Source organism: Dryobates pubescens, chromosome 25, assembly GCF_014839835.1.
Source record: "Dryobates pubescens isolate bDryPub1 chromosome 25, bDryPub1.pri, whole genome shotgun sequence".
Lineage (NCBI taxonomy): Eukaryota > Metazoa > Chordata > Aves > Piciformes > Picidae > Dryobates > Dryobates pubescens.
Window position 1 is genome coordinate 16318367 of NC_071636.1, and position 13428 is coordinate 16331794.

Sequence of the window (13428 nt, forward strand, 5' to 3'; positions counted from 1 at the left end):
GACCTCAAAGTTCATCCAGTTCCAACCCCCTGCCATGGGCAGGTACACATCCCACCAGCCCAGGTTGCTCAAGGTCTCATCCAGCCTGGCCTTGGACACCTCCAGGCATGGGGCATCCACAGCCTCCCTGGGCAGCCTGTGCCAGTGTCTCCCCACCCTCATAGTGAAGAACTTCTACTGATATCCAACCTAAATCTCTCCTGCTCCAGTTTCAAACCATCCTGGCACTTCCAGCCCCTGTCAAAAGTCCCTTCCCAGCTCTCCTGGAGCCTCTTCAGGTACTGGAAGGCTGCTTTAAGGTCTCCCTGGAGCCTTCTCTTCTTCAGACTGAACAGCCCCAACTCCCTCAGCCTGTCCCCACAGTGGAGGTTCTCCAGCCCTCTGATCATCTTGGTGGCCTCCTCTGGACCCTCTCCAGCAGCTCCTTCCTGTACTGGGGGCCCCAGAACTGGATGCAGGACTCCAGGTGGGGTCTCTGCAGAGCAGAGGGGCAGAATCCCTTCCCTGTCCTGCTGGTCTCACTTCCGATGTAGCCCAGGACTCCGCTGCCTTCTGGCCCACCGGTGACCATTGCTAGCTCATGTTTGGTTTGTCATCACCTGACTCCTCCAGGCCCTTCTCTTGCATGCTGCTCTCAGCCACTCCTCACCCAGCCTGGATTCATGCTTGGGATTGTCCTGACCTAGCCTACAGCTGGGTCCTTGCACTTGGCCTTGATTAACTTCAGCAGGCTGGCTTGGTCCCACCTCTCCAGCCTGGCCAGGTCCCTCTGGATGGATCCCTTCCCTCCAGCCTGTCCACAGTTTGGTGTCAGCCCCATACCTGAGAGGGTGCCTCAGTCCCACTCTCCACAAAGATGTCAAACAGCACTGGTCCCAGCACAGACTCCTGAGGGACACCATGTATCACTGGTCTCCATTTGGACACTGAGCCATTGACCACAACTCTCTGAGTACCACCACCCAGACACTTCCTTGGACCACCCCTCAAGTCCATGGTGCCCAGGATGTCACGTGGGACAGGGTCAAACACTTCACAAAAGCCCAGGCAGATGCCATCAGTTGCCTTTCCCTTGTCCACTGATGCTGTAACTCCCATCATAGGAAGCCACCATCAGGCCGGGTTTGCCCATGGTCACCACCATGACCCTTCCAAGTCCCTCCTTGACCCTTTGACCCTTCCAAATCCCTCCTCAATCCTTTGACACTTCTGAGACCCTCCTGACACCCTCCTCAGCCTGGCCATGGGAAGTGCTGATGGAACTCCTTGGCTTGCTTTCCTTGGCTTGCTTCCCTTGGCTTGCTTCCCTTGGCTCACGTGGCTTCGGTGTCCCCTATCTAGGTATCTTTATCTCCACTCTAGATTTTCTTTCTCACTTTGACCCTTGCAAGCCCTTCCTCAATCCCACTAGGCTGGAGCATGCAAGCAGCTAGTCAAGGCTGAGCTAGCAGCTGTGGTTCCGCTGTGGTTCCGCTGTGGTTCCTTTGTGGTGCCCAACGTGAAGCTCAAAGGGTAGGAGATAAGGAGAAGCTGGAGTATGCCAGCCACAGTTTATGGCCTTTGTTTAGCTATTCAGGGGTAGGAGGCTCCTGTGTCAGCCATGTGGCTTCTCCACCCTGCTGTTGAGGGGACATCCTGGGTGGACCCAACTCCTTTGACCTTTACCACCTGCAGTGGCCCAGAGCCTTGAGAGACAGAGAGAGCATTCAACAAGTCCAAGTGCCAGGTGCTGCACTTTGGCCACGGCAACCCCATGCAGAGCTACAGGCTGGGGGCAGAGTGGCCGAGAGCTGTCAAACAGAGAGGGACCTGGGGGTGCTGATTGACAGCCACCTAAACATGAGCCAGCAGTGTGCCCAGGGGACCAAGAGGGCCAATGGCATCCTGGCCTGCATCAGGAATAGTGTGGCCAGCAGGAGCAGGGAGGTCATTGTGCCCCTGGACTCTGCATTGGTTAGGCCACACCTTGAGTCCTGTGTCCAGTTCTGGGCCCCTCAGTTTAAGAAGGACATCGAGACACTTGAACATGTCCAGAGAAGGGCAACAAGGCTGGGGAGAGGCCTTGACCACAGCCCTATGAGGAGAGGCTGAGGGAGCTGGGGTTGCTTAGCCTGGAGAAGAGGAGGCTCAGGGGAGACCTCATTGCTCTCTACAACTCTCTGAAAGGTGGTTGTAGCCAGGTGGGGGTTGGTCTCTTCTCCCAGGCACCCAGCAGCAGAACAAGGGGACACAGTCTCAAGCTGCACCAGGGGAGGTTTAGGTTGGAGGTGAGGAGAAAGTTCTTCACTGAGTGAGTCGTTCATCATTGGGATGTGCTGCCCAGGGAGGTGGTGGAGTCACCATCCCTGGAGGTGTTCAAGAGGGGATTGGATGTGGCACTTGGTGCCATGGTCTGGTCATGGGGTCTGTGGTGACAGGTTGGACTGAATGATCTTTGAGGTCTCTTCCAACTTTGGTGATTCTGTGATACTGTAACAACAATGATTTCTTTTCAGCCTCAGGATCCAGCCTTCTTTGGAGCTGACTCAGTCTTGGTGAGCACCTCGAAGCACTACCTGAACATCCGCTGCACCCTGCTGCCCTACCTGTACAGCCTCTTCTACCGAGCTCACACCCGGGGGGACACGGTGCTGAGGCCTCTTCTCCACAGTATCACAGTATCAGTCTCACAGTATAACTAAGGTTGGAAGAGACCCCAAGGATCGATCATCAAGTCCAACCTGTCTCGATAGACCTCACGACTAGACCATGGTACCAAGTGCCATGTCCAGTCCCCTCTTGAACACCTCCAGGGATGGGGACTCCACCACCTCCCTGGGCAGCACATCCCAATGACGAACGACTCGCTCAGTGAAGAACTTTCTCCTCACTTTGAGTCTAAACCTCCCCTGGCACAGCTTGAGGCTGTGTCCCCTTGTTCTGGTGCTGGGTGCCTGGGAGAAGAGACCAACCCCCACCTGGCTACAACCACCTTTCAGGTAGTTGTAGAGAGCAATGAGGTCACCCCTGAGCCTCCTCTTCTCCAGGCTAAACAACCCCAGCTCCCTCAGCCTCTCCTCACAGGGCTGTGCTCAAGGCCTCTCCCCAGCCTTGTTACCCTTCTCTGGACACGTTCAAGTGTCTCGATGTCCTTCTTAAACTGAGGGGCCCAGAACTGGACACAGGACTCAAGGTGTGGCCTAACCAATGCAGAGTCCAGGGGCACAATGACCTCCCTGCTCCTGCTGGCCACACTGTTCCTGATGCAGGCCAGGAAAAAAACCCCAACAAACGGGCCATGGAAGCCTTCCCAGGGCCATGGGAGCCTTCCCAGGGCTGTGAGAGCGTTCCCAGGGCCGTGGAAGCCTTCTCAGGGCTGTGAGAGCATTCCCAGGGCCACAAGAGCCCTGAATGGAAGGGATGGAAGCACCTCCTGTGGGTTGGGTAGTAGGTGGGGGGGAGAACACCAGAAGGGGCTACACCAGCTTCTTGGCTTCGAAGAAGCTCTTGAGGTGCCTCATCTGCCAGATGCCAGTGAGGAGGAGGATGCCAGTCTGGGCAATGGACCACCAGAGCACCCTCTGGTTGGTGCTCTCGCTGGCCATGCGGAAACGCTCCTCCCGGTACCTCTGCTAGTTCTGGTCCTGGCTCTGCTCGACCTGGTCGAGGAGCCGGCGGGCGCGGAGCTGCAGCTCGGTCAGCTTGTCCTCGGCGGCGATCTCGGGGCAGTTGTTGGTGTGCTCCCCCACCTGGATGTCCAGCTGCACCCTCAGCTTGCCCCCGGCGAAGAGAGCCACGCGGGTGGAGCTGGAGTGCAGGCAGATCCGGTGCTCCCCCGGCGTGTGGGAGGTGAAGGTGAAGCGACCCTCCGAGCCGTACCGCCTGGACAGCACCACCTTGCCGTCGGGATCCTTCACCTCGACGTGCATGCCCAGCCCCGGGGTGGAGGGCAGGAAGGACTCCGACTGCTTGTCCCACAGCTGCGTCCGGTAGTTCCCGATAACCGTGGTCTCATCCGGGATTTCCTCGACGAAGCAGCGCTTCTCCGTCTCGCCGATATGGAAGCAAAGGCCGTGAGCGCTCCGGGCCCCGGCATCGCCAGCGCCCCGCCGCGCCCAGCGCCCCGGCACCGCCAGCGCCCCGGCATCGCCAGCGCCCCGCCGCGCCCAGCGCCCCGCCGCACCCAGCGCCCCGGCATCGCCAGCGCCCAGCGCCCCGCCGCACCCAGCGCCCCGGCATCGCCAGCGCCCCGGCATCGCCAGCGCCCCGCCGCGCCCAGCGCCCCGCCGCACCCAGCGCCCCGGCATCGCCAGCGCCCCGGCATCGCCAGCGTCCCGCCGCGCCCAGCGCCCCGCCGCACCCAGCGCCCCGGCATCGCCAGCGCCCCGGCATCGCCAGCGCCCCGGCATCGCCAGCGTCCCGCCGCGGCCAGCGCCCTGGCATCGCCAGCGCCCAGCGCCCCGCCGCGCCCAGCGCCCCGGCATCGCCAGCGCCCAGGCATCTCCAGCGCCCAGCGCCCCGCCGCGCCCAGCGCCCCGGCATCGCCAGCGCCCAGCGCCCCGCCGCGCCCAGCGCCCCGGCATCGCCAGCGCCCCGCCACGCCCAGCGCCCTGCCACGCCCAGCGCCCCGCCACGCCCAGCGCCCCGCCGCTGCGCATGCACCGGATCGGGGCCGCGAGTGAGTTCACCCTCCCCAGGTGCAGGGGTTCAGAACTTTGGGGCCACATTAACCAAAACGCAGAGGGAAAGGCAAAGGGAAGCTGTATTTCCAAGCAAAGCTGCACTCCACAATGGAATGCAGTGAATGGGTACAAATGTGCAGCGCTTACAGTGCTATCCAGGTGTTTGCAATCAGGAAATAGCATGGAAACCCCCCTGGGTGGGGGAAAGCTGCCCTGCTTCTCCCCCTAACCTCCCTCCCCCTTTTCCTCTGATTAATTGGAAGAACAGAGAGCTGTTAGAAAGCTCAGTTAGTCTCATCTGCAGGGCTGTTAGATAAGAAATCCCTTCCAGCAAAGCAGCCAGAAGAGACCGAAAAGAACAGATGTGGGAGACAAGACTGATAAGGGTCTGCCTTCACACACCTGGCCAACGAAATCAGTGTGGAATAATCTCTTGGTTTCCTTTTTACACCCAACTGTGGCCTTGTTCCTGCTGCTTCACTCTTCTGCTCAAAAATCTGCAGCTAACTTTTCAAAGGCACAGCCTGAACCTGCCACACCAGGGGCTTCGTGCTCTGAGCGCTGCCCCCAGTGCTTTGCTTGGGTTTGCTCTCAGTCCTTTTTATTTCATCTCAGTTGCTTTGGTTTATTCTATTTTATGTCATCGTTTTCTTTTGCTTCCCCATGGATCTTCTGTTGTTGTATGAAAATCCTTGAAGGCAAAAGCCCTTCTTCAACCAGGGACTAATGCAAGACAAATCCTCGAGGCTTTGAGACCTTGGTGGCTGCTCCAGGCTGCCCAGAAGCTCCTAACGTTGTGGTGGTGTTCTGGTTTTGTTGCTCAGCCGTAAGAACCCCATGGGCCTCATCATTGCACTGGATGACAAGGAAGAAGCAGTTGGGGAGTTATTCTGGGATGATAGCTTCTGTGTCCCCTATAGAACAGAATATATAGAATAAACCAGGATGGAAGAGACCTTCAAGATCCAACCCATCAACCAATCCAACACCACCTAAACAACTAACCCACGGCACCAAGCACCCCATCAAGTCTCCTCCTGAACAGCTCCAATGACAGCGACTCCACCACCTCCCCAGGCAGCCCATTCCAATGGGCAATCTCTCCTTCTGGGGAGAACTTCTTCCTAACATCCAGCCTAAACCTCCCCTGGCACAGCTGGAGACTGTGTCCTCTTCTTCTGGTGCTGCTTGCCTGGGAGAAGAGTCCAACCCCCACCTGGCTACAACCTCCCTTCAGGGAGTTGTAGACAGCAAGAAGGTCACCCCTGAGCCTCCTCTTCTGCAGGCTAAGCAACCCCAGCTCCCTCAGCCTCTCCTCGTAGGGCTTGTGTTCCAAACCCCTATCTAGGTATCTTTATCTCCACTCTAGATTTTGCTTCTCACTTTGACCCTTGCAAGCCCTTCCTCAATCCCACTAGGCTGGAGCATGCAAGCAGCTGGTACCAAGGCTGAGCTAGCAGCTGTGGGTCCTTTGTGGTGCCCAACGTGAAGCGCAAAGGGTAGGAGATAAGGAGAAGCTGGAGTGTGCCAGCCACAGTTTATGGCCTTTGTTTAGCTATCGAGGGGTAGGAGGCTCCTGTGTCAGCCATGTGGCTTCTCCACCCTGCTGTTGAGGGGACATCCTGGGTGGACCCAACTCCTGCTCTTCTTTGACCTTTACCTCCTGCAGTGGCCCAGAGCCTTGAGAGACCTCCTGGACGGACACAGCTCCTGCTTCCCCTTCTCTAGACCTTCTCTACAACTCCTTGACAAGAGGCTGGAGTGAGGTTTGGCTTGGTCTCTTCTCCTGCTGGGCAGGGTGAGGCCACTTGAGTCCTGGGTTCTCTTTTGGACCCCTGACCCCGCAAAAGACTTCTTGACTGGAATAGTGGTCAGGCATGGAACAGGCTGGCCAGGGAGGTGGTGGAGTCCCCATCCTTGGAGGTGTTCAAGCAGCTGTAGATGTGCTTCAGGACATGGTTTAGTGGTCATGGGAGTTGGGTTCTGGTTGGACTTACTGATCTCAGAGGCGTCTCCCAGCCTTAGTTTCTCTGATGCTCTGTAGAAATGGCCAACTCCTGGCCCTGGTTAGCAGTGAGGGCTGAGCTGAGAGACACAAACTGATTCCATTCTGGATGTTTTGGAGGGTTGCTTTGGGAGTGAGCAGAGCTGCAGAGCTGCAGCCCTGCACACTAACATCTGCTGCTGCTTTTGTTTGAAGATTGGAGCAGACATCTGTGGCTTCTTCGAGAACACCACAGAAGAGCTCTGCCGGCGCTGGATGCAGGTCGGAGCCTTTTACCCCTTCTCCAGGAACCACAACACCGAGAAGTGTGCTGTAGGTGGTCTGCTTTTGTCACTGAATTGCCACTTAACCTCCTGCTCTGGGAGGTGCTTTGATTTACTCCTTTAGGGTAAAACACCTCCTGTCCTTTGCCCTCAGCAGCTGGTGGCTCGAACTGGGACAATAATATAGAACCCTAGAATCAATGAGGTTGGAAAAGACCTCAAGGATCATCAAGTCCAAGCTGTCACCCAACACCTCCTGACTACTAAACCATGGCACCAAGTGCCACATCCAATCCCCTCTGGAACACCTCCAGGGATGGGGACTCCACCACCTCCCTGGGCAGCCCATTCCAACAGCCAATCTCTCCTTCTGGGGAGAACTTCTTCCGAACATCCAGCCTAAACCTCCCCTGGCACAGCTGGAGACTGTGTCCTCTTGTTCTGGTGCTGCTTGCCTGGGAGAAGAGTCCAACCCCCACCTGGCTACCGCCTCCCTTCAGGGAGTTGTAGACAGCAAGAAGGTCTCCCCTGAGCCTCCTCTTCTGCAGGCTAAGCAACCCCAGCTCCCTCAGCCTCTCCTCACAGGGCTGTGCTCCAGACCCCTCCCCAGCTTTGTTGCCCTTCTCTGGACACCTTCCAGCATCTCAACAGCTTTCCTGACCTGAGGAGCCCAGAACTGGACACAGGCCTCAAGGTGTGGCCTAACCAGTGCTGAGCACAGGGCACAATGACCTCCCTGCTCCTGCTGGCCACACTGTTCCTGATGCAGGCCAGGATGTCACTGGCCCTCTTGGCCACCTGGGCACACTGCTGGCTCATGTTTAGGCAGCTGTCAATTGGCACCCCCAGGTCCCTCTCTGCCTGGCTGCTCTCAGCCACTCTGCCCCCAGCCTGTAGCACTGCCTGGGGTTGTTGTGGTCAATGTGTAGAACCTGGCACCTGGATGTGTTCAATCTCCTGCCCTTGGACTCTGTCCATCTGTCCAGCCTGGCAAGGTCCCTCTGCAGAGCTCTCCTACCCTCTAACAGATCAACTCCTGCCCCCAGCTTGGTGTCCTCTGCAAATTTACCTCCTCCATCCTTTGACCCTTCCAGGTCCCTCCTCAATTATTCACTGGTCTGAGTCCCTCCCCAATCATTTGACCTTTGTGAGTCAGGCTGGGCTGAAGGTGGATGAAATTCCTCAGCTCCTTGAGTCACTCAACCTGGAGCCCTGAAGACAGAGGCCACTGCTGATGGCCTCACTCTGGGAAGCTGAGGTGAAGGTCTCAGGGTGTCACGAGGCGCTGCCGTGACTGGAATGTGATCTTTCTATCACCAGGGGTAAAAAAGGAAACTAGTCTTTTACTGGCAATAAAAATACAAACCACAGATCAATTAAACAGAAACTGAGGCAGGGTGAGGAGCTGTGGGAACCACTCCTGTGGTGGACTGGTGGTGGACATGGAGCGGCTGGGGACATCTGTGAGTTGCTAAGGGCTGGGTTTGGAGGTTGTCAAAGCACCACAGAAAGGCTCAGGCTGGAAGGGACCTCAGAAGTCATTGCTTCCAACCTCTCCACCATGGTCAAGGACATCTCTCAACTAGGCTTGCTTGCTCAAGGCCTCATCCAACCTGGCCTTGATTGCCCCCAGGAAGGAGGCAGCCACAGCCTCCCTGGGCAGCCTGTGCCAGAGTCTCACCACCCTCACACTGAAGAACTTCTTCCTCAGCTCTAGAGTCACCCTGCTCTGCCTCAGCTTCAAACCATTCCCCCTTGTCCTGTCTCTGGACACTCTCATGGAAAGTCCTTCTCCAGCCTTCCTGGAGGATCCCTTCAGCTATTGGAAGGCAACTCTGAGGTCCTCCTGGACTTCTCCAGGCTGAACATCCCCAGCCTGGCCTCACAGCAGAGGTGCCTCAGCCCTTGGGTCGTCTTTGTGGTCTCCTCTGGCATCTATCCATCAGCTGTGTCCTGATGATGGCACAGGCAGACAAAACATCTCCTGGTCACATCTTGGGCAGGTCCCAAGCATGCTCCACAAGGTGACCTAAACCAAACCCTGCTCTGATCTTTTAAACCTCACCAAAATGGCTCAGTGGATTTTGAGCCCACAGCTGGGGATGAGCCAGGCTGTGCCCAGGTGACCAAGAAGGTATTTGGTGGAACAGACCCAGGTTGGAAAAGATCTTCAAGATCATTGAGTCCAACCTATCACCCAGCACCATCTGATCAACTAAACCACGGCACCAAGTGCCTCATCCAGGCTCTTCCTAAACACCTCCAGGGATGGTGACTCCACCACCTCCCTGGGCAGCACATTCCCATGGCCAATCTCTCTGTCTGGGAGGAACTTCTTCCTAACATCCAGCCTAAACCTTCCCTGGCACAGCTTGAGATTATGTCCTCTTGTTCTGGTGCTGGTTGCCTGGGAGAAGAGACTAGCCCCCACCTGGCTACTATGGGTCTTTTGGGACTCAGGTCCATTTATTGGCCCCCAGGTCCATGGCCCTCAGGCCCAGGGCTGGGTTCTTCACCTGGGTCACAACAACCCCACAAAGACTCCAGGCTTGGGGCTGTGTGGCTGGGGAAGAGGACCTGGGAGGTGTCAAAGACTTTACTAGGGGGCACCAGGGGGGAGCCCAGTCCGTGCCGAGCGCTGGAGCCCAGTCCGTGCCGAGCGCTGCAGCCCAGTCCGTGCCGAGCGCTGGAGCCCAGACCGAGCCGAGCGCTGGAGCCCAGACCGTGCCGAGCGCTGGAGCCCAGACCGTGCCGAGCGCTGGAGCCCAGTCCGTGCCGAGCGCTGGAGCCCAGACCGTGCCGAGCGCTGGAGCCCAGTCCGTGCCGAGCGCTGGAGCCCAGACCGTGCCGAGCGCTGGAGCCCAGACCGTGCCGAGCGCTGCAGGCCAGTCCGTGCCCACCGCTGGAGCCCAGTCCATGCCAAGCGCCGGAGGCCAGTCCGTGCCAAGCGCTGGAGCCCAGACCGTGCCGAGCGCTGGAGCCCAGTCCGTGCCGAGCGCTGGAGCCCAGACCGTGCCGAGCGCTGGAGCCCAGACCGTGCCGAGCGCTGGAGCCCAGTCCGTGCCGAGCGCTGGAGCCCAGTCCGTGCCGAGCGCTGCAGCCCAGTCCGTGCCGAGCGCTGCAGCCCAGTCCGTGCCGAGCGCTGGAGCCCAAACCGTGCCGAGCGCTGGAGCCCAGTCCGTGCCGAGCGCTGCAGCCCAGTCCGTGCCGAGCGCTGGAGCCCAGTCCGTGCCGAGCGCTGCAGCCCAGTCCGTGCCGAGCGCTGGAGCCCAGTCCGTGCCGAGCACTGGAGCCCAAACCGTGCCGAGCGCTGCAGCCCAGTCCGTGCCGAGCGCTGCAGCCCAGTCCGTGCCGAGCGCTGCAGCCCAGCCCGTGCCGAGCGCTGGAGCCCAGCCCGTGCCGACCGCTGGAGCCCAGTCCGTGCCAAGCACTGGAGCCCAGCCCGTGCCGAGCGCTGGAGCCCAGCCCGTGCCGAGCGCTGGAGCCCAGTCCGTGCTGAGTGCTGGAGCCCAGCCCGTGCCGAGCGCTGGAGCCCAGTCCGTGCCGAGCGCTGGAGCCCAGCCCGTGCCGAGCGCTGGAGCCCAGTCCGTGCCGAGCGCTGGAGCCCAGTCCGTGCTGAGTGCTGGAGCCCAGTCCGTGCCGAGCGCTGGAGCCCAGCCCGTGCCGAGCGCTGGAGCCCAGTCCGTGCCGAGCGCTGCAGCCCAGCCCGTGCCGAGCGCTGGAGCCCAGTCCGTGCCGACCGCTGGAGCCCAGCCCGTGCCAAGCACTGGAGCCCAGCCCGTGCCGAGCGCTGGAGCCCAGTCCGTGCCAAGCACTGGAGCCCAGCCCGTGCCGAGCGCTGGAGCCCAGCCCGTGCCGAGCGCTGGAGCCCAGTCCGTGCCGAGCGCTGGAGCCCAGTCCGTGCTGAGTGCTGGAGCCCAGTCCGTGCCGAGCGCTGGAGCCCAGCCCGTGCCGAGCGCTGGAGCCCAGTCCGTGCCGAGCGCTGGAGCCCAGTCCGTGCCGAGCGCTGGAGCCCAGACCATGCTGAGTGCTGGAGCCCAGTCCGTGCTGAGCGCTGGAGCCCAGACCGTGCTGAGTGCTGGAGCCCAGTCCGTGCCGAGCGCTGGAGCCCAGTCCGTGCCGGGAGTGGGACAGGGCAGCAAGTTAGTAGTGGGAGAGAGCCAAGTCTGAACTGGGAGGGGGAAGAGCCCTGCAAGGATTCCATGGTCGCTGTGGGGGGAGCTGGGCCCTGGGGCCTGCAAGGGCTCTGTGCCTGCCATGGGGGGGCGAGGCTGCAGGGCCTCCAAGGACTCTGTGGTCACTATGAGGCAAGGGAGGCTGTGGGACTGCCAAGGACTCTGTGGTCACTCTGGGGCAGGCCAGGCCAGGCCTGTCGCTGGCTGTGGTCGTCAGGGCTGGGATGATGCTTTGCACTCTCGACCCGGCCAGCCGCCGGCACCTCCGCGCCTCACCCCCCTTCCACGTCTCTCCCAATGCACATCCCACACAACACAGACTACAATCAGCCAGTCAGCTCAAGGATCGAACCCTGCAGTCCCCAGCAACACCCGGCACCCACCGGCACCCATTGGCATAACCCGGCACCCACCGGCACCCACCAGCACTACTGGCACCACCGGCACAGCCCAGCACCCACCGGCACCACTGTCACAGCCCGGCACCCACCGGCACCCCCTGGCACCCACCAGCACTACTGGCACCACCAGCACAGCCCAGCACCCACCGGCACCACTGTCACAGCCCAGCACCCACCGGCACCCACTGGCACCCACCGGCACTACTGGCACCACCAGCACAGCCCAGCACCCACCGGCACCACTGTCACAGCCCAGCACCCACCGGCACCCACTGGCACCCACCGGCACTACTGACACCACCGGCACAGCCCAGCACCCACCGGCACCACTGTCACAGCCCGGCACCCACCGGCACCCACCGGCACCCCCTGGCACCCACCTTCCCCTTGCGGCAGCCAGACAGAATGATTTCTCGCAGCCCCGCGCTGCCTCCAGCCTGCAGCCCCCACCCCAGTTCAGTTTGACTGCAGACCGCCTGCGGTGCCGCTTCTCACTGCCACCGCCCCCCACCCGCACGGTCCTGGGAGTGGGAGCCTGCCACCAGGTCCAGGACCCCCCCCCACAATCAGAGCCCTGCAGCTGGTACAGAGGAACCCCAGAGGGCAGCAGAAGCTGGCACTGACCTGGCGCAGAGCAGAAGAGACAAGACTCCTGCTAGCCAGGATGGGGCAGCAGGCGCCATTTCAAAGCAGCTGGTGCCATCTTGGCAAGGGCCAGCACCATCATGGTGAGGCCAGCACCATATTGGTGAGGCCGGCGCCATACCAGTGAGGCCGGCGCGATCTTGGTGAGGCAGGTGTCATCTCGGTGAGGCCGGTGCCGTCGTGGTGAGGCAGGTGTCATCTCGGTGAGGCTGGTGCCGTCGTGGTGAGGCAGGTGTCATCTCGGTGAGGCCGGTGCCATCGTGGTGAGGCAGGTGTCATCTCGGTGAGGCCGGTGCCATCGTGGTGAGGCAGGTGTCATCTCGGTGAGGCTGGTGCCGTCGTGGTGGGGTTAGTGCGGTGCAGCTGGCGCCATCTCAGTTAGGGTGGCATCATCTCGGTGCTCCCCGACCCCTTTACGTGTCCCCAGACCCCCTTTGTTACCCTCTAAAGCCCTTTAGGTGCCCCCAGCTGGCCTTTAGATGCCAGGGCAGATGTGGCTGGGGGGTCCTGGGGCTGCAGGAACACTGAAAACCAGAGTGAGACCTCCCCAAATCCTGGGGGACCCCAAAACCTGGAACCCCACTCCACCCCTAACCCTGACACACCACTACCACCTCCTTTGGGACCCTTCAGGGACCCCCGGGAGCCCCCAGGGAATCCTCCAGAGGCCCCCAGACCACTTTAGACGCCCCCAAAAAGCCCTTCAGGGCCGGCAGACCTCCTCCGGAGGCCACTCGCACCCTTAGCAGCGGGTGGCAGCAAGCAGTACCAGGCCATGCCCACAAGGCGGCAGCAGAGAGCCGCAGAGTCGGCGGCACTAGGGACGCCCAGACCCCGGCAACGCTGCACAGCAACCCAGACCCCAAAACCACACTGAGACACAGCCTGCCCCCGCCCCCCAATTCCTTCAGAACCCTCCAGAGACCCCCCGGGAGCCCCCAGGAGATCCTTCAAAGGCCCCCAGATGCTTCTATATGCCCCCAGAACATTTTAGATGCCCCCAAATTCCCCTTTGATACCCCCAGACCCATATTAGATGCCAACAGACCCCCTGAAGAGAGGCAGAAACGCCGAGAAGCTCCGAGGTTTCCCCTGCCGCCGTGCGTGGGGGGCAGGAGAGCTCTCCTGCGCCTGTGCTCAGCTGGGCTCCGCTCAGAGCTTTTCCTATTCAAATTAAACCCCACAAACCAAGGGAAATGCACTATTTCTAATGCAGACGCATTTCATGTTTAAAAGTCCCCTGTGGCTCTGCTTCCGATTTGCTTTCGCACTGTGGAA

At 60.4% G+C, this 13428-nt stretch overlaps 1 protein-coding gene across 1 annotated transcript; it reads right to left on the reverse strand.

The window, feature by feature from the left end:
• Window positions 1-3422: 3422 nt before the first annotated feature.
• Window positions 3423-4062, reverse strand: LOC104308889 (transmembrane emp24 domain-containing protein 4-like). Its single transcript, XM_009910128.2, is given in 1 exon segment — window positions 3423-4062. A coding segment is annotated over 1 exon segment (453 nt). The 5' UTR covers window positions 3909-4062; the 3' UTR covers window positions 3423-3455.
• Between the last annotated feature and the right edge of the window lie 9366 nt (window positions 4063-13428).